The sequence below is a fragment of the Rana temporaria genome, chromosome 2 (assembly GCF_905171775.1).
Source record: "Rana temporaria chromosome 2, aRanTem1.1, whole genome shotgun sequence".
Lineage (NCBI taxonomy): Eukaryota > Metazoa > Chordata > Amphibia > Anura > Ranidae > Rana > Rana temporaria.
The window spans coordinates 376,468,724-376,489,956 of record NC_053490.1 but is presented as its reverse complement, the minus strand read 5'-3'; the positions used below and the strand labels follow the sequence as shown (position 1 = coordinate 376,489,956).

General features: G+C 42.2%; 1 protein-coding gene across 3 annotated transcripts in view; it reads right to left on the bottom strand.

Annotated features, from left to right (window-relative positions):
* ACACA (acetyl-CoA carboxylase alpha) overlaps positions 1–21,233 on the bottom strand; it is a 510,335-nt gene that overhangs the window by 8,314 nt on the left and 480,788 nt on the right. For all 3 annotated transcript variants that reach the window (XM_040337823.1, XM_040337822.1, XM_040337824.1), the window contains one exon: positions 3,654–3,790. In XM_040337823.1, coding sequence (XP_040193757.1) covers positions 3,654–3,790 — 137 coding nt within the window. The remainder of the gene's footprint in view (positions 1–3,653; positions 3,791–21,233) is intronic.

The window sequence follows — 21,233 nt, the reverse complement described above, 5'->3', positions numbered from 1 at the left end:
TTCAGGAATTACAAAATTAATTTGGTCTACCTAGACAACAATTCTACAGGTATCTGCAACTCCGGCATGCCCTTCGGACCCAGGGGCGGGTGTCAGTTCTCCAATTATCTAGTCACAGGCTAATAACAGACGTATTTTCTGGCACGGATAGAAAGGGTATGATATCCCATGTATACTCCTCCCTATTGTTGTCCGTGCAGAACTCAGCAACTTTGCCCTGCAGGAGAGGTTGGGCAGAGGATCTGGGGGACATTGATGGTGAGACCTGGGAAACTTGTCTACAAGCTGGTCCTCTCACTTCTGTCTCGCAGTCACACAGGTTGTCTCACCTGTTCCTGTTACACAGGGTTTACCGTACACCTATTCAACTGTTTCGGTGGGGAAGGCGGGACTCTTCCTTGTGTCCCAAGCTATGTGGGGAGGAGGGGTCGCTTATACACCTGATGTGGCGCTGTCCCAAGTTACATCGGTTCTGGAGGAGTGTCACAGAGGTTATTTCCTCAGTGTTCCAAGTTAGGGTCCCATTGGACCCCATAGTATGCATACTAGGTGCCGTGGATGAAGAGGTATACCCTCCACCTGTCAATATTGCAGTGATCAGGCTCTTATACCTAGCAAGGAAACAGATAGCTAGATTCTGGTTGTCCCCGCACGTCCCGACCAAAAAACAATGGATTGATCAAGTAAACCTTATTATTGTGAGAGAACATTATACATATCAGCATAGAAACGCCCCCAGGAAATTTAACTCCATTTGGCAGCCCTGGCTGGAAACGCCTGGATTAGCACCTCCGAGATTGGTTATGACTCGGCTGCTGCAAATGTAGTCGACATTGTCCTCTCGGGTACAAAACATAAAATCACAAAACATGTATGACTAAATCAAAGAATGAATAAAATCTAGACCATGATTGAAGTATATATCTTTGGGGATTTTATACTGTGGACAGGAGAATTTACGTTAAGGTTGGGCGAGGATTTTGAATGTTTGGGCAGACTGTGGAATGCAGACTTTCAGTTTTGGCCCGTTGGCCTAGTGTGTGTTTGTGTTGGGGGGAGAGGCGGTTTCTCACCTGCCCGGCACGGTTCAAACTCCATCAATAACGGAATTGGTTTCTGTGACCTCCTGGTGCCTCTGTTCTAGCATATGTAAGGTACTATTCTTTTTGTAATGTTATTTTGTGACTTTCATGTATGCTGACATATATTTCTGTACCGTACCTATATTTTTGGCACAATAAACCATTTTACTGATTTAAAAAAAAAAAAAAAAAAAATATAGGATTTGTTTAAGCGTCCCACCCTTGTAGCTAGTTATTGGTCTACCACATATATGCTGCCATGCTGGTGCCAGGAAAATTGAAAATGTCATCAAATACTTACAGTAATTCTCCTTTCCTGGTGCCAATCCCTAGCAGCATACTAAACACACCCTGTTCATTCCTAGCAATGTACAGGGATTGGGCTGCTGTGTGGACATCAACTCTTTGGGTGGAAGTAGACAAGGCTACTACCACATGCATGCTGCCATGGATTGGTGCCAGGAAAGGAAAGTGACAGTGGGTATTTAGGTGGTTGTAGACTGAAAAATACGCAAAACCACATCAATTTCTTTTGACATTTTAGAAGTTGCTTTATTGTACCATGGTAGGAAATTGCATTTCTGGGTGATTCTGTGCATGAACAGAGTATTGAACACCCGCAGAAATCTCATGTCCTGCTCAGGTAATTAACTGACTGCTTTTGCCAACAGATTTTTTTGTTGTGTTCCAATGCTGGGATTTAAGTTAATAAACTGCCTGAAATTCGCTATGTAGGTAGCCCAGTTAGCCTCTTCCTACCCAATACACTTCAATTGAAGAAGCCAGAGGGAATTTTTTTGTCTGAACAGCCGCTGCAGCCAATCAGATGCAGCCATTGTTTGAGTATTGGAAATACAATAGGCACAGTGGTATTGTATAACGTGTCTGGAGAAATCTGTTATATTTTCTTCATTGTCTACATACTGAACAAAAAAAAATTAACAGTGTATGGCCAGCTTATTCATGCAAAGTCTCCCAATTAACACTCAGGAAAGAATAAAAATGCTTGTGTAGGTTTCAACAGAGCAGCAGCAGCAGGTAAATACCTGCAATAAAAATTACAATAGTCCTACTATATTCACTTGGAGAAGATTTTTTTTCTCTTAACAAAGGGACATATACTTAAAAGCTGAACTACGGGGGGGTCCTTTCTTGCAGTGCAATGGTTAAATGCTCATGAATGCTTAGTGCATCAGTAATGATGGAAGTACTTTAACCTACCTTATCCATCACTCCCCCGACAGCCAGTGCTCTCCTCTTTACCCCGACATTCTGACTTGAGGGCAGACCCTCGACGTCCTCACATACAATGCAGAGCTATTAGGCCTGCATTGTAGTTGATGACGTCAGATTGCAACTACCCATGCAGTCTCTTTTCTAAGGCAGGTCGATGATTGCAGGCATTGGCCCGGATTCTCATAGAGCGGCGCATATTTCGGCCGGCGTAGCGCATCTCATATGCGCTACGCTGACGTAACTCAGAGAGGCAAGAGCAGTATTCACAAAGCACTCACTCCCAAGTTGCGCCGGCGTAACGTAAATCCTTCGGCGTAAGCCCGCCTAATTCAAAGTAGGTGGAAGGTGGGCGTGCTACATGTAAATGAAACGTGACCCCATGCAAATAAATGGCCGAATGAACGGCGCATGCGTTGTCCCGTGGACGCTTCCCAGTGCGCATGCTCAGAATCACGTCGGACCAAGCGCCTAAGATACGTCGAATCACTGAACGTAACCTACGCCCATCCCTATTCACGTAGTACTACGTAAACGACGTAAAATACGACGGCTGTTCCGTCGTCCATACCTTTGCATGGGATGCGCCTCCTATATGTGGAATAACTTTACGCCGGACGTACGCCTTACGTAAACGGCGTATACTACTGCGACGGGCGCAAGTATGTTCATGAATCGACGTATCTTGGTCATTTGCATATTCTACGCATAAATCAATGGAAGCGCCCCTTGCGGCCAGCGTAAATATGCGCACAGGCTCCGACGGCGTAGGAAACTTACGTTGGTCGGATGAAGCCAAATTTCAGGCGTATCTTGCATTAAGAGTCAGGCCCATAGATACGACGGCGCATCTGTGCACTTACGCTGCATATCTAGAGATACTTCGGCGTAAGTGCTTCGAGAATCCGGGCCATAGTGTGGAGGGACTGAAGGACCAAGTAAGTAAAAGTCCTTTTTTACTATTATCTTTGGCAGTGGGAAAGGAGGATTCTTCTTTTCCTGGTTTTCAGCTTTAAGCTTTGAGGACAATGGCAAACTATCAACTGCTGCCCCAACCATAGCTGCCGATTTCCCTTTGTGCCATCTATAGCTCAAACCATGCTTTTCATTTCTTAAAACGGAGAATCCAAGTGATACAAATATTTTCCTTCATGTGTATAATGTAATTCAGAAATCTTACTTATATGTATCTTTTTGGAATACAATTCGAAAAAAAAAGGAAAAGAACAGATTACACTGGACTAAAGTGTTGTCACATTTATCTATTTCAGTGAAAAGAACAATACTGAAAGTAATTAATTATGTAAATTTCAAATGAATACATTCCCCTAATATTACCTGCGGATTTGTTTGAGGATGTAGTCTCTGGAAATGTACTTGATGTTTTCATCAACCACTGAGCGTATCCCCTCCTCCTCCATCAGCTGCTTCTCCAGCCATTCAACAACATCCTTATTATTATCCCACAGGTATGCCTGGAAGAAGAAGATTGTGTATGTTCTATTTAGTTGGAAGACATTTACAACATTAATCCTTAATTTCTGATATTGCACAATCATGTTAGTAAACATAAAAGCACCTAGCCACCTTCGAATTTGTATTGTGTTATTTGTTAAAAATAGCAATGAATCCCAGTGACACATTCTGTACCATTGGTACCTGTATTAAAACGCATCAATATATACACTGTATCATCAAAAGTATTGGGACACCTGCTTTTACACGCACATGCACTTTAATGGCATGCCAGTCTTAGTCCGTAGGGTTGAATATTGAGCTGGCCCGCACTTTGCAGCTATAACAGCTTCAGCTCTTCTGGGAAGGCTCTCCACAAGATTTAGGAGTGTGTCTATGGGAAAGTTTGACCATTCTTCTAAAAGCACATGTGTGAAGTCAGGCACTGATGTTGAACGAGAAGGCCTGGCTTGCAGTCTCCGGTCGAATTCATCCCAAAAGTGTTCTAATTGGTTGAGGTCAGGACTCTGGGGTGGCAGAACTTGACTAGCCTGCACAAACTCCTTCATCCATGTCTTTATGGACCTTGCTTTGTGTACTGGTCCAAATCATTTGGTGAAGGTGGGATTATGGTGTGGGGTTGTTCTTCAGGGGTTGGGCTTAGCCCCTTAGTTCCAGTGAAGGGAACGCTTAAGTCGTCAGTATACCAAGACATTTTGGGCAATTTCATGCTCCCAACTTTGTGGGAACAGTTTGGGGATGCCCCCTTCCTGTTCCAACATGACTGCGCACCAGTGCACAAAGCAAGGTCCATAAAGACATGGGTGAGCAAGTTTGGGGTGGAGGAACTTGACTGGCCTGGACAGAGTCCTGATCTCAACCTGACAGAACACCTTTGGGAGGAATTGGGGAGAAGGCCTGGCTCACAGTCTTCGCTCTAACACCGGTGCTTAACCTCACAAATGCGCTTCTGAAAGAATTGTCAAACATTCCCATAGACACACTTCTAAACCTTGTGGATGGCCTTCCCTGAAGATTTTACACTGTTATGGCTGCAAAGAGTGGGCCAACTCAATATTGAACTCTCAAACTAAGACAAGGATGCCATTAAAGTTAATGTGGGTGTAAAGGCAGGTTTCCCAATACTTTTGGTAGTATAGTGTATATAGATAGATAGTACACACACATAAAATGTATATAGAGTAATCAGCATAACAAGAGTTATTAAAAGGAGAAGTCCAGCCTGAGCTTTTTAGGCTAGGCTTCTCCTCTGGGTCATAGGAGTGCAATTCGTTTTGCACTCCTATGACCCATTTTCGGCGGAGAGCGGTCTGAAGTCCACTATCCGCTGACGTCACTGCCATCAGTCGAGGCAGCGCGTCATCCCAACTTCCAAGTCTGTATCCCTTCCAAGTCTGTATCCGCCAGCTGCCTTGATTGATGGCAGCCTCAGCGAGCTGCTGAGAAGGCCGCTCCCTGCCCCTCGACACCTCAGCGCTCCAATGAGCATGGAGAAGCAGAGCAGAAGCGGATCGCTCTGCTCGGGAAGGAGTGAGAACCAAGCAATCAGCGGTGTTTCGGTGGCTCAATCTGACACGGACCTGTTGATCATAGGGAATGATTATTTTGAGATACTTTCCTGGAGGCATGAAGTATTAGGCACAGATTTTTATTTCATTCTCTCGGGATTAGGGGCTTAAAAAAAAAAAAAAAACACCTTTAGACCTACTATGGCAAAATATATATATTGTATTCCAGTAAGGGGTTAACGCCTGTAATGATAAGTATATGCATTTCTTTTTATTTAATTTGCCATATATATATTCATATGCACCTTTTTACATTCATGCCAACCTGTCTAGAAAACATGTCAAATACATGGGATAGGTCCCCTTATATAAATATATATATTGTTTAAACATAACACCTAAAAAAAACGTTGCTTTAACTGCATGCAAATTTTCAAAGGGGAATTAAATTCACATTAAGACCCCTTTCACACTGAGCCGCCCATAGCGTCGGCAGTAAAACTCTGCTATTTTTACCACCGACGCTATGGGTGGATTTGCGGTGCATTTCGGCCACTAGCGGGGCGGTTTTACCCCCTGCTAGCAGCCGAGAAAGGGTTAAAACTGTCCGCAATGCGCTGCTTCATGCTGTCCCATTGATTTTAATGGGCAGCAGTGGTGGAGGAGCGATAAACACACCGCTCCTTCACTGCTCCAAAGATGCGGCTAGCAGGACTTTTTTTACCGTCCTGCTAGCGCAACGCTCCAGTGTGAACGCCCTCTGGCTTTCACACTGGAGACAATGAAGCAGCTGTTTTTAACGCTATAGCGCCTGCAATACGCCCTTGGTGTGAAAGGGGTCTTAAAAAAAATCACTGACAGGTAGGGTTTTTATGACAGAAGACCTAGTGTCATTTCTCTGTAACGTACACTGAGCCACACATGCACAGCTCAGCGTACATGTATGGCACTGCTCTGTGCTGTGATGATGATGTCATAGCAGCAGCATATATTGCTTTATAGTTGGAGTAAATGACAAAATCAACACTATAATACAAAGAGCGACAAAGTATTGTTACACAAGGCAACCAATCTAATTTCGTCTTTCAGTACTTTAGTATAGCCATGAAAAATATAAATGATTTCTTATTCATTTGTTATTTGGCTTGTTAAAAAGTGTTGTGAGAATACAAATGTAGCTAAAGAAGGGAGAGTTGTGTTTGCAAGGGCTTAAAGCTGAACTCCATAGTGATAAAAACAAATATAAAATGACTTGGGTATGCATTAATTTACAAAAATAATTAAATGTATATTTATATGCAGTTTGTGCAACTACCTAAATCTTACTTGGTATCATTCCCTATAAAGCAGCATTTAGACTAGGAGGGGAAGGTTGCGGCAATCAATACCAAGCTAGAGTATGCTGTCCAGTTCTGGGCACCATTCCTCAGGAAGGATGCACTGGAAATTGAGCGAGTACAAAGAAGGACAACAAAACTAATATCTTGCAGACCCTTTATTAGTTATGAGGAAAGGTTGTGAGCACTGAACTTATTCTCTCTGGAGAGGAGACACTTTAAAGGGGATATGATTTCCATTTACAAATACCATACTGGTGACCCCACAATAGGGATACAACTTTTTCGCGGAAAGGAATTTAACAAGACACAAGGCCACTCATTATAATTTGAAGAAAAGAGGTTTAACCTTAAACTACGTAGAGGGTTCTTTACTGTGAGGCCTCGTACACACGACCGAACATGTCCGCTGAAACTGGTCCGTCGGACCAGTTTCAGCAGACATGTTTGGTCGTGTGTAGGGCCGACCGGACAATTTTCCGGCCGACCAGACAGGTTTCCAGCGGACAAATGTTTCTTAGCATGCTAAGAAACATGTCCGCTGGAAGCCTGTCCGCCGGACATGTCCGATGGTCAGTACGACTCATCGGACATGTCCGCTGGCCCGAGAACCCGCGCATGACGTCGAAGTGATTCGACGCATGCGTGGAAGCATTGAACTTCCGGGTTCGCGCACGTCGCCGCGTCATCGTTGCCGTCACGTCGCCACGTCATTGTCGCCGTCACGTCACTGCGTATTCTGTCCGCGGGGATTTTGGTTTGATGGTGTGTACAACCATCAGACCAAAATCTGCTAGCAGACATGTCCGATGAAAACGGTCTCAGTGTGGGGCATCGATGGGTTCAAGAAACTATTAGATAAGCACCTGAACAACCACAACATACAGCGATATACAATGTAATAATGACATATAATCACATGCATAGGTTGGACTTGTGTCTTTTTTCAACCTCACCAAATATGTAACTAAGCTGAGGGCGGCAAATGGACTTTGTTGGTTAACTGCAATACATAGTGAGAGTGCAGTGCAAACCTGCCTGTCTTATGGGGCTGTATAAATCTCAAGACAGATACAAATCCAGCTCCTAAAATACTATATGTGATCCATTTGTGTACTTAGCTACCTGGAGGTCAGCTTTAACCACTTAAGGACCGCCTCCTGCACATATACGTCGGCAGAATGGCACGGCTGGGCACAAGCACGTACCTGTACGTCCTCTTTAAGTGCCCAGCCGTGGGGCACGTGGCACGCGCCCGTGACCCGGTCCGAAGCTCCCCGTTCTTCACTGTAAACACAGCTTCCCGTTCTTCACTGTGGCGCTGTCATTGATCGTGTGTTTCCTGATATAGGGAAACACGATCAATGATGTCACGCGTCCAGCCCCACCCCCCCTACAGTTAAAAACACATATGAGGTCACACTTAACCCCTTCAGCGCCCCCTAGTGGTTAACTCCCAAACTGCAATGAAAATGACAATTGTCCCAAAAATGTGTCAAAATTGTCCGAAGTGTCCGCCTTAATGTCGCGGTCACGAAAAAAATTAGTAGTAAAAAAAAAAAATATTAATAAAAATGCAATAAAACTATCCCCTATTTTGTAAATACTATAAATTTTGCGCAAACCAATCGATAAACGCTTATTGCGATTTTTTTTTACCAAAAATAGGTAGAAGAATACGTATCGGCCTAAACTGAGGAAAAAAAAACGTTTTTTTTATATATTTTTGGGGGATATTTATTATAGCAAAAAGGAAAAAATATTGATTTTTTTTCAAAACTGTCGCTCTATTTTTGTTTATAGCGCAAAAAATAAAAAACGCAGAGGTGATCAAATACCACCAAAAGAAAGCTCTATTTGTGGGAAAAAAAGGACACCAATTTTGTTTGGGAGCCACGTCGCACGACCGCGCAATTGTCAGTTAAAGCAACGCTGTGCCGAATCGCAAAAACTGGCTGGGTCCTTTACCTGCATTTTGGTCCGGGTCTTAAGTGGTTAAGGGACTGGTGCTAAAATAATCAATCAGTTGTAATTCATGTCACATGACTGGCATGATCACCAAAGAGGCCTTATTTCTTTATAAAAAAAAAAACAACCTTGATCCTACCAATAACACCTTTTTAGCTCAAACGCATATGATTCTTTGCATCTCATTTGTGTTAAACAGTAATTGCATTGATATTATAGCTTCATATTATAGAAAGAAAGGGAACAAAATGCTTGATTAGACTTTATGATGGTACAGCATATAAAGTTACTACATGAAGGTCTGGCAATAAACAAGATGGCCATGGCCTGTTGAACCTTTGGCCCAACAATAGCATTAAGAGAAACACTATAAACACAATCCAAGGTGAATCAATTCAATTGTGTACATTTTGTAGTGTAGGGCAAATATTAGATGGCTTGCAAAAGACATCAATGCTATGACATCAGTTTTCAGGCAGATCTCTTCTTTCAGGTTATGTACTAAATCATCCTGACCACAATAACACATATCTAATGCCGCGTACACACGATCATTTTTCGGCTTCTAAAAAACGTAGTTTTTCAGCATCTAGAAAAAACTTATTTTTTTTAAACTTCATCATTAAAACGACGTTGCCCACACACAATCGTTTTTAAAAAATGCTCTAGCAAAGCGCAGTGACGTACAACGGCACTATAAAGGGGAAGTTCCATGCGGATGACGCCACCCTTGGGGCTGCTTTAGCTGATTCTGTGTTAGACAGAAAAGCGCAAATCGTCTTTTACTGTTACAGCGTGATGAATGTGCTTACTCCATTACGAACGGTAGTTTTACCAGAACGAGCGCTCCCGTCTCATAACTTGCTTCTGAGCATGCAAGGGTTTTTCACGTAGTTTTAGCCCACACACGATCATTTTTTACAACCCGAAAATCGACATTGTTTAAAACGTCGTTAAAAAATGCAGAATGTATGAATTTTTTTGACGTTTTTCAGAAGCCGAAAAATGATGTCAAGCCCACACACGATCATTTTAAATGACATTTTTAAAAAACTTTGTTTTTTTACAAGCCAAAAAATGATCGTGTGTACGTAGCATAAGAAGCATGTTCATTTATGCATCCGCAGGTTCTAAAAATGAGCCCACTGGAATATTCAGTTTATTCTCTTGTATTTCAACCTTCTATAGCCAACTATGCATGAGAAGTGTATTTGTGACACTTCGAATTGGAGAGTGCAAGATCTGGAGCCGCTCTGTATAGAAACCAATCAGTTTCCAGGTTGTTTTGTCAAAGCTTACCGAATTTTGCACTCTCCAGTTTTAGTAAATCAACCCCACAGTATCAATCAAAAGCATGCGCCTGCAACAAAAAAATAGGCAAGACATATTATATAGCTGCCAGGAGTAAACCACAGGGGTTTCCAGTCTCCAACTTCAGCTTCCCACTTCGTAATCTACCAAGTAGCGCAATATATTACAGCATGGAGCTTTTAGCACAAAACTAATACAAGGCCTTGTACACACGACCGTTTTCCTCGACAGAATCCATTAAAAAACTTGGTGGCAGAGCTTTTTTGCCAAGGAAAACGGTCGTGTGTATGTTTTTCGTCGAGAAAACTGTCGTGGAACTAGACGAGAAAATAAGAGAACAAGTTCTCTTTTTCCTCGTCAGGAGTTTCAATTTCCTCGTCGTGTTTCTCGTCGGGCTGGTTTACAACGAGAAATACGCTCGTGTGTATGCTTAGAAACCCGCGCATGCTCAGAATAAAGTATGAGACGGGAGCGCACCTTCGGTAAAAGTAGGGTTTGTAATGGAGATAGCACATTCATCACGCTGTAACAGACTGAAAAGCGCAAATCGTCTCTCACCAAACTTTTACTTAACACGCAGTAACATGAGATTAGCAAAAGCAGCCCCAAGGGTGGCGCCAGTGGAATCAAACTTCCCCTTTATAGTGCCGTCGTACGTGTTGTACGTCACAGTGTTTGAGAACGACGAGATTTTGTATGCAAAGAAAGCTTGTCAAGATTCTCGACAAGCCTAACAAGGAACTCGTCGAGGAAAACGATGTTTCATTTACGTCGAGTTCCTTGGTCGTGTGTGAGAGGCCTGACAATGGGGGTTATTAACGAAAGGCAAATCCACTTTGCACTACAAGTGCACTTGGAAATACAGTCGCTGTAAATCTGAGGGGTAGATCTGAAATGAGGGGAAGCTCTACTGATTTTATCATCCAATCATGTGCAAGCTAAAATGCTGTTTTTTATTTTCCTTGCATGTCCCCCTCAGATCTACAGTGACTGCACTTCCAAGTGCACTTTCAGTGCAATTTCAAGTGCACTTTGCACATGTAGTTTGCACTTGTGAATTTGCCTTTTCGGAAATAACCCCCAATGTGTACACTAATGCCACCGATTTATACATTATTCATAACACTAAACCTTACCACTTATTCCTCTCCCTAACTGACCAAGGACAAGTGTGCAAATGAGGCCTTATAGTATTCTGACTTTCTGATCTGCATACCTGTTCAAATAGACAAAGCCAGGGGGTCAGAATACAGCTAGGCAACTTATACACTCAAATGGCAGTCCCCATAAGGCTCTGGAATGGCCTACTTGAAAGATAATTTGTAATTTTACAATAGTGGGATGTGCAATGGCAAACCTTTGTAATCGACTGTATATTAAACTAACTTTGATATCAGCAGACTGCACATATTACTGTAATGAAATTCATAGTTTGTATATTTCGATCAGTCTAAATATAAATACAAATTTTGTTTCCAAACTGTGTGACACATTTATATCCCCAAATACATTTCAGAAAAATGAGACATCTGCTAGGCATCGATCTGCGGAATTCTTTTACTGCACCTGCATGTCTTACCTAGATAAAAACTCTCAGCTAATTTAGATCTAGATGCAAGGCATTTTGGGTAGTTAGCCCTCAGATTCCAACTTTCCATCTTGACGGATGGATGACCACATTATCATTTAAGAGTGTTTAAAACCTAATAGCTGCTCTCACTCCTCATTTTCTTTACAAATCATTTAGAAATCAGTTTGTTTTGCCTACCACAAAGCCAAGTTACTACCATTAGCACTCATTCATATTTATGCAATTTTGCTTGGGTAATTAAACACAGGGTTCGTGTGTTAAAGGCAACATTTTTCTCTGGTATGGCTAAAACAAAATCTCAACAATGCCGAGTTTAGTGTGTAGCATCATCGTGGGCTTTTCTTGGTAAATTTAAGCACTGCGGGAGACGATGGGCCATGCAAACTAAAACCCCTATTCTATTTGTTAATTATACTACATTAGCTCATACGTCTCACTGCCATCCCACTAAGCTGGAAAGCGGTGTGTGGCTGTAAGATTATGGAAATAATTGCTGTTTCTGAGAAGGGACATTATTGTAGCTTGACTTTTCTAAAAATGAAAAACAGAAACTCTTTCTCCTTAAGCAGTGGTGCCTCTTCTTTTGGGACCCCTACACAATAGATTTTTAACGCCATTCAGTTTTGACTGTATCAAGACAAAGCGCATGTAGATATATTTTTGAAAAAGCGGAAGTCTCACAATAATATACAAAAATCTCAATAATCACAGCGAAGATCACAAACAGGCTCATTTGCTGGACAGTAGCTAGAGGGAAAACAATGCTTTACTGATTGCAGAACAACTTTGTAAGTGGGTAGTTTTCAATATTCCCTATAGGTTTGCTGAAACCACTGCAGAAAAAAAAGGAAGGGGGAAATCTATTACAGTTTTGCAAGCAAAAAAATAAAATTGGAACTTTACTAAATAGAAAAAACTTTCTGGCCAACCCTGCATTAATAGCCTACATTGGGCCAGATTCTCAAAGGGCTTGTGAATCAAGCACTTGCCCGTAAAACTTGCGGCCGCGTAACGTAAACGAGATATGTTACGGCCGCATAGTTTAACGCCGATCTACGAGAATCTGGCCCATTGAGAATAGTAGAAGGGCTAAGTTGGCTTACCATTAGAAGTGAAAGAAAGTCTAGGCAACTTGGTCACGAGAATAGTTGAGCTCAGGCCTCCTATAAACACATCTCTATCTGAACATGAAATTGCACCATTTTCAAGTTCAACCAGCCACGAGCAGGGTCAGTAGAGCGGAGCTCTACCCAAAAGGGGAAGCTCCACTTGTTCGCAGTCTCCCCCACTCCACTGCCACATTTGGCATATTTTGGGGGGCAGGTACCTGGTTTTGACAGGTACCCGCTTCCACTTTCGGATAAGATCGCCACTCTAATCTATGACATTTCTGGCCCCTCCTCCTTCCCCCGCTGCCTTCTGGGACACACAGAGGTCACAGAAGATAATGGGACCATTTAGAAAGCGCATTCCGACTCACACTTGCACAGTAGGAAACAAGCTGTGAAGCCTCAATGCTTCACTTCCTGTTTCCTTTCCTAAAGATGCCGTCGCCTGCACCCTAAGCCAATCGACAAATCGGCTAGGGGTGCCGACATCGTGGGATCCCTGGACAGGTAAGTTTCCTTATATTAAAAAGTCAGCCGCTATAGTAGTTATACAAAATTATGTGAATACTGCGCTATCCGTGAGCATTAAACAGCATATAGCACAACCTATGACAAACAGCCTAGACAAAATAGTAATACAAAAAGTGCGCTGCTAAAAATGAACAGGTCTCATACATTTTTTGCATTCAATGCACATGTATTTACTTATAGAGCGAATATTATTACTCATTTATATTTATATATATATATATATATTTATATATATATATATATTTATATATATATATATATATATATAATCATGTGTTTAAGACCCTAAAAAAGTTGTATACTTTTTCCTTCATTATCCTTGTTTAGGACCTGTTCATTTTTAGCGCTGCCCTTTTTGTATTACTATAGTAGTTCTAAAGGCTTAAGGTTTTTTACCCTAATGCATTCTCTGCAGTTGAATTTTCACGCTGTAATTCCTTCTTTTGTTCGCCTAGACTAATGGCTTGACTGTACCCATGTTAAACTACCAGGATATCATATCACAAGTCCCAGAAGTCTTCAGGTAACTTTTTTTGTTATTATCGCAAGATTTCAATAAATGAGCGGGTGGAGAAGGTTGAAGAGTCATGTCTATTTGGGAGGAAGCGTGAGCCTAGTAAACAAAGGGATTGCCGCATGATATGCTTAGTGCAGGGTTTGCAGCTTCTGATATTCCTGAAAGATAATGGGCACTGGCTTCAGCTGCCCTCACTTTAAATGTTCACCAGTCCCTTAATATATTTAACACCATAGTTGGCTCCTTCCGGTCCCCGGAGCTGAAGAACGGGGAGAGCTGTGTGTAAACACAGTTCCCGTTCTTCACAGTGGCAGCTTCATTGATCGTGTGTTCCCTTATATAGGGAAACACAATCAATGATGTCACACGTCCAGCCCCACCCCTACAGTTAGAAAAACATATGAGGTCACACATAACCCCTACAGCGCCCCCTAGTGCAGTGTTTCTCAACTCCAGTCCTCAAGGCGCCCCAACAGGTCATGTTTTCAGGTTTTCCATTAATTTGCACAGGTGATTTGATCAGTTTCTCTGCCTTAGTAATAACCACAGCTGTTTCATATGAGGAAAATCCTGAAAACATGACCTGTTGGGGCGCCTTGAGGACTGGAGTTGAGAAACACTGCCCTAGTGGTTAAATCCTTAAATGCACTGTCATTTTCACAGTAAACAAAGCATTTTTTTGGAATTTTTGGCTGTGAAAATGTCAATGGTCCCAAAGATTTGTCCGCCATAATGTCGCAGTCACGGAAAAAAATCGCTGATCGCCGCCATTTGTAGTAAAAAAAATGTTTTTTATAAAAATGCAATAAAACTATCTCCTATTTTGTAAACGCTATAAATTTTGCGCAAACCAATCAATAAACGTTTATTGCGATTTTTTTTACCAAAAATATGTAGAAGAATACGTATCGGCCTAAACTGAGGAAAAAAACGTTTTTTATATCTTTTTGGGGGATATTTATTATAGTAAAAAATATTGAATTTTTTTCAAAATTGACGCTCTATTTTTGTTTATAGCGCAAAAAAAACCCCGCAGAGGTGATCAAATACCACCAAAAGAAAGCTCTATTTGTGGGAAAAAAAGATGCCAATTTTTTTTGGGAGCCACATCGCACGACCGTGCAATTGTCAGTTAAAGAGACGCAGTGCCGAATTGCAAAAACTGGCCAGGCTCCTTTACCTGCATAAAGGTCCGGGTCTTAAGTGGATAAAAGGGAAGTTCAATACCAAGTGCGCCACCCTTTGGGCTCCTTCTGCTAATCTAGTGTTTCGCACTTTTCAGCCTCATGCTTTTCAGTCCGTTACTGCTCTTCAGTTTGTGCTTGTGGGTGTAGTCAGTTCGTATCTGGTTTTCAGTGCGTTCTTGTCCGCTCGTTTCTGATTTAAAAATTTGCAGCGTGACGAATGTGCTATCTCCATTACAAACGCTAGTTTTACCAGACCGAGCGCTTCCGTCTCGTACTTGATTCAGAGCATGCATGGAATTTTGTGCGTCGGATTTGTCTACACATGCTCGAAATTTACGAGAACGGATTTTTGTTGTCGGAAATTCCGACAGCAAATGTCCGATGGAGCCTACACACGGTCGGAATTTTCAACAACAAGCTCCCATCGAATTTGTTGTTGGAAATTCCGAGCGTGTGTACGTGGCATTTGTCTGTAGGGTTTAATATTGAGCTGGCCCGGATGCCTGGGGGGAGGAGCCCCTGGAGAACGCGCAGGATGTGGTAGCTGGAGATGCACCACAGCCATGAATCAATAGGTTGATTCTCAGTCCCTTTAAGTCATTAAATGTACTGGGAATTGTTGTATACTGTATAGCCAGCATTAGATGTACTAGCAAATTTAGATGGACTAGACCAGTGATGGTGAACCCATGGCTCGTGTGCCACAGCTGGCACGCAGAGTCCTCTCTGTGGGCATGTGATACTATACTCAGAAGAAGATTGCACACTGACCGGACACAGAACTATGTAGCGAGTGCCAGCCACCCTGAAAATGGCCGCGATCTCTATTTCTCCCCCCGCATGGTGAACACTTACAGCAGCTGAGGAAGTGAGAAGTGCAGCGGCGATGTGAAGAGGGGAGAAGTGAGTGTGGGCTGTCAGTATATTTCCCAGGCTCACCCCCCCTTCTTCTGTCAAGCAGCACAGTACAGGGACAGAGTGGCACATGCAGGGATCGCCACCCGCTCTGATTTCTCCTACCTCCCCATTGGCTGCAGCCAGGGACCAATGAGGAGCAAGGACAAGTGAACCATGGGACATGTAGTCCCAGAAGAACATAGCTCCATTTTAATTAAATAAAAGATAACTACAGCCATAGCATGCCTTGCAAAAATGAGAGGAGGGACAGCCTGTAGCCTGGTAAATAAGGACTGAGGGAGAAGGGAGAACAAGGGTGAGAGGAGTGTGGAGACAAGAGTGAGAGGAGGCTGAGTTGGTTCGGGAGGGAGAGAAAGAACGCAACCTAATAAATTCCCTATGAGAAGTTTTATGCTTTACCATAATAAATACATGTCTCATTTTACAATTGGTCTTTTCTCTTTTGCTAGCCAGAAGCTGGGAACTCTGATCTTTAAATAGGTTGGAGATTGTAGCAGCACTGCCATTTTTTTTGTTTTTAACTGATGCAAATATTTCTAGAGATTGAGTCTTAGAAGCAGCACCAAGCACTAAACTCTGTGAATTGTTTTCTAGCTCTGCTATACCCTACCAGATAAGACAATGACCTAAGCTGTAAAGGCTGACAGTGAGGAAAAGGGAAGAGCAGTGAGCTACCCGGGTATCCTGGCCGCATGCAGCAGAGTGCCAGGTAGTGTTTTGGAGCTGTGTGCTCCTTTCTCAAGCCAGTGAAAGTAGTGCACAGCTCAGAAACGGGTTGCAATAGTAACCAGTCCAATCGTTTAACCAGAAGCCTCTCTTCTCCCACCTCATATGCTGCTGCACGTGTCCAGGATACCCAGGCAGCTCATTGCTCTGCCCCTCTCCTTCCTGTCAGCCTCAGCACATACAGCTCACAGACGGCCCCCCTCTCTAGGAGAGGCAGCTGAACGATAAACAGGGACTGGATTAGTTTTGACAGCGGTCTTAGATCTACATCACAGCTCGACACCTCAGCCTCTGCCGCTCTCCAACTGCTTCCAAAAGTAACCCTCTCAGATTACTTTCCTCATGCAATACAGCCCACATGTCCAGCCATACCTGTGGATTATTTTTGGATTCTCACATGTATAATAAAGTATTTACTCATTATCCAGTTGTGATAACCTGTGCCTATCTATAATTTTGTCTAGTGTACAACCTTTTTCTTTGCTCCCAGCAGCCAAAAGGCGCACTGGGGAATGAAGGGAAGGTGGGCCACCATTAACCTAAGCTTGTTGCTTTACTACTGCATGGGCAAAGCCCATGCTCACTTAATACCAACAACATGAGCTATAGGAGGCTTCATTATTATAATACACAATTTATATAGCACCAACAGTTTACGCAGCGCTTTACAATGTAGAGGGGGGGAAAGCACAATTACAATACAGTTCAATACAGAGGAGACAGGACAGTCCTTCTCATAGAGTCTACATTCTGAAGGGAGGGGGGTGGTAGTAGTACAAAAAGGTAATAGCTGTGGGGGATGATTTGATGGGGGTGGCTCGGGTACAGTTCTTAGGTGTGCGTGGGATAGGCTTCCCTGAATAAATGGGTTTTCAGGTATCTCCTAAAGGTGGACATGGTAGGGGCTGATCAGACATACAGAGGTAGGGATTTCCAGAGGATGGGAGAAACTCTGGAGAAGTCCTGAAGGCAAGCATGGGAGTAGGTAACAAGGGAGGGATAAGGAGTGGGATAACGAGTGTTATCAGCAACCAGCTCAACTAGGGCTAAGTGACAGCCAAGTGAGCACTTGACCCATTTCACAGTTGCTGTCATTCTAGATGTATGATAGTAGGTGTACAAATGAAGGTCAGAGAGCTGAAGTTTGAATGCTAGAATGACCCATGCCTCAAAACAGATATTTAAAAAAAAAACATAAAATTCCAAGTTTGCTAAAAGACTTAGAAAAGGGACTTGTATTCACTTCTTCACGCTGCCAACTTCCTATGAAATTTTCAACAGCGAATAAAAAACAAATCCCTATCTCTTATGGAGTTTATTCATTTTATTAATACCAAAGGAATCCACTGTTTATAACAGCTAGCAAATCCACCTCGGCTAAGAAAATATTTGCGTGAAGATTTGCATGTGATGCTTTACCATTCAAATAATACAATTCCATAGTGAGCTGCTATGATTAACTACATCATAAAGCTATTGTAATGCAGAAAAGTGCAGCCTGGGGAGCTTTGCATACATTATCCTATGTGATATAAAACAGGACACAGTTCGCTGTTAAAGAATCGAACATGCTTTGCTCAACAGAGAAACGGAGCAAAAATGTTATATCTTCCAGATACATTATGCAACTTCTCTGCTTTTTTTTCTTTAAACCAGGAAAGGATATCCATGCAGTAGCCTTCCAGATATAAAGACTACATTACTTGGTGAGAATGTAGTCTGTCCTTAAAGTATATCTAAAGGCAAAACGTTTTAATTATTTCGAATAGAGTAGGAGAGGGTTAAAACCTTTTTTATTAGGTCGATTTCCCTTTACTTTCTGTTCTGACTACTCAACAGGAAGTAAGAGGATATCTTTGAAATGTGAAATATATTTTCTCTTAGTTGCCATGGAAACAAGTGTCACTGTTGGAAGATTTCCCTTCTATTCCTGATCTAGGGGCATCTTAAAATTTAGAATTTCCCCTCACTTTTATTTCAGGTAAAAAAAGGGTAATTGGGTCAATGAGAGACCCCACCCTAATGGGGACACAGACAGCAATGCAAAACTGAGTGAAGGGATTCAAACAATACGGTAAATAGTCCAATTCGATGAAACAATTCCAATAGAATTGGACCCAGGAGACACTCGCCAGATGATGTGGTGAGTGAAAAAAAAGGGGAAAAATGTGTCTGAAACAATGTAATAGTGTGGAAAGCCACTAGGAGGTGGTGTTCCTGTTGGAAAAGTGTGCAACACACTATAATAAGTGATATGACACCTGTAAGTGATAACAAATGGGGTGAACCAACCACAAAGTCCAAGCAAAAAATATATATATGTGGCAATCCGATGTCGGACTGATATGTACAGTCTTTGAGAGATGGAATTGGTCGGAAATTCTTATGAAGGAAAAACAAACGGCCACTCAAAAAGAACTGATGTAAGATGGTCCTCTCTGGTATACCGATCAGACGATCAGTGTAGGTGGTGAAAACCTCATCAACGATTCACAGTGATATCCAAAAAGATAAATAAATGCATACTCTTACCAGAATATGTGGACATACACGTCAGCGACGGTATGTCGATCAGGCATGCACGAACTCCTAGGCAAAGATGGTGTTGATGGGAAACGTTCCAATATGTCAACCTTTAATCCCCGGGAGTCGGTAGAATCCAAGCGGCAGAAAAACAAATCTTGAAGAGATTCACAAACTAATCTCTGCAGGAACACAGCTGGAATGTGCCCACAGCACTGGTAGTGCTGTGGGCACATTCCAGCTGTGTTCCCATCAACACCATCTTTGCCTAGGAGTTCGTGCATGCCTGATCGACATACCGTCGCTGACGTGTATGTCCACATATTACATTGTTTCAGACACATTTTTCCCCCTTTTTTTTCACTCACCACATCATCTGGCGAGTGTCTCCTGGGTTCAATTCTATTGGAATTGTTTCATCGAATTGGACTATTTACCGTATTGTTTGAATCCCTTCACTCAATATTTAGCGCTGCACTTTTTCTTTCTCACCTTTTGTACACAACATTGTTTTTTGTTGGTGCTGGCCGCTACAGGTTTCACATTATTTATGTTTAGCGCAATTTTTCCACCAATTTTCAGCAATGCAAAACTGGCAGAGGTTCTAACTCCTCACCACAAATCTATAGCACCCGGAAGTGTGTTTATAAGCCCTTGATATTTTAACCACTTCCATACTGGGCCTATTCTGGCACTCCTCTCCTACATGTAAAAATTAAAAAAAATTTGATAGAAAATTACACAAACATGTTTTTTTTTTTTTTTTAGCAGAGACCCTAGGGAATAAAATGGCAGTCTTTTTATGTCACATTCACAGGAGGGTCCAAGCTACACTCGATAGGAGAAAAATATGTGTTATGCCCCGTACACATGATCTGGCTTTTGCCCGGCTAAACTCCCATCAGAATTCCGACGGAATTCCATCGGAGTAAAAGAGAACATGTTTTCTATATAAACTCAGATGGAATTCCTCTGAATATTCAATGGAAAAACTCAGATGGGGCATACACACAGTCGGAATTTCGGAATGAAAAAAAGTCCATCTGATGGAATGGAAGCTGGCTCCATTAATTCAGACCTACTTTTGAGGGCAGGGATCCCACAGCTTCTCAATCACTTGGAAGCACTAAAGCTGATTAAAGGTACACTATCTGTATACTGATTGCAGCTGATCTATGAGGGATGAAACCTGCAAGTAGGGAAACATTTAGCAAGTAGTATCAAGTCTATCTGTAGTTAATACTGTATAGAAATATGTTGGTGAAGACAGCCATAGATGGTCCTGGCCAAGATTCAAACCATCTATTGCCAGGCTGATTGTATGCAAGTTGATCCATCGACCGACTTGGGTACAACCAGCATGTCACATTTTTGATGCGATTATTGTCAGTGACTATAGCTGCTAGCAATATTCACTGTGTGTTCTCCCACAGGGACAGCTCCCCATGCGCCTTGCTGGAAGAACACACTAGCTCTGCGGGAGGGATTCCCCTCATCAACACTGAATGCATCCATGGGTTGCAGGAAAGAAAATCGCACCATCTATGGCCAGCTTAAGAGCCAGGTTTGGAAAAGTTCTTATCAGGCTTCGGGATGAATACAATACTAGTTTCATACAAAGAGGCAGGGCAAGTATTCGGCTCAAAAGTTTTGTATGAAACTGATAGGCAACAATGCAACAGGGTATTTCAAATAATCCTGTTTAAAAAATACAAAGTTCAGTCTAGATTTTATATGTATAATTTTAACTTTATATATACTGTAAGTATCCTAATCTGCTTACCATTCGATGTGCCCAAAATGTAGTTCTTAAACATAGTAAAGGAAATATTACATGTCCATCTGGCAGATAAAGTATCTTGAAATACATTATAGTGTATAAAATTGGTATTTATCCGATATGATAAAGCAGCTGTCCTTTTTCCAGTTGGCTCTTCCTTCCTCCATCTCTCTTGTCTAATATCTTTCTATACCACCCATTGTCCAGTCTGGCTTCCCTACCTCCGTTCAATCCATCTTTCCTCTGCCCTATGCTCCTGGCCTCCCACCTCCCAGCTGTCGCTCCAAGCTATGATCTTCCTGCCCATTCTCCCTTATTAATGCTGTCATTCCTTCACTTCTCCTGAACCTGCTGCAGGACAAGTGAGGGAGCACCACTCACAGAATGGATCATTTAATTATATGCAACACGTATTTTTTATTTTTTTTTGGTCTAT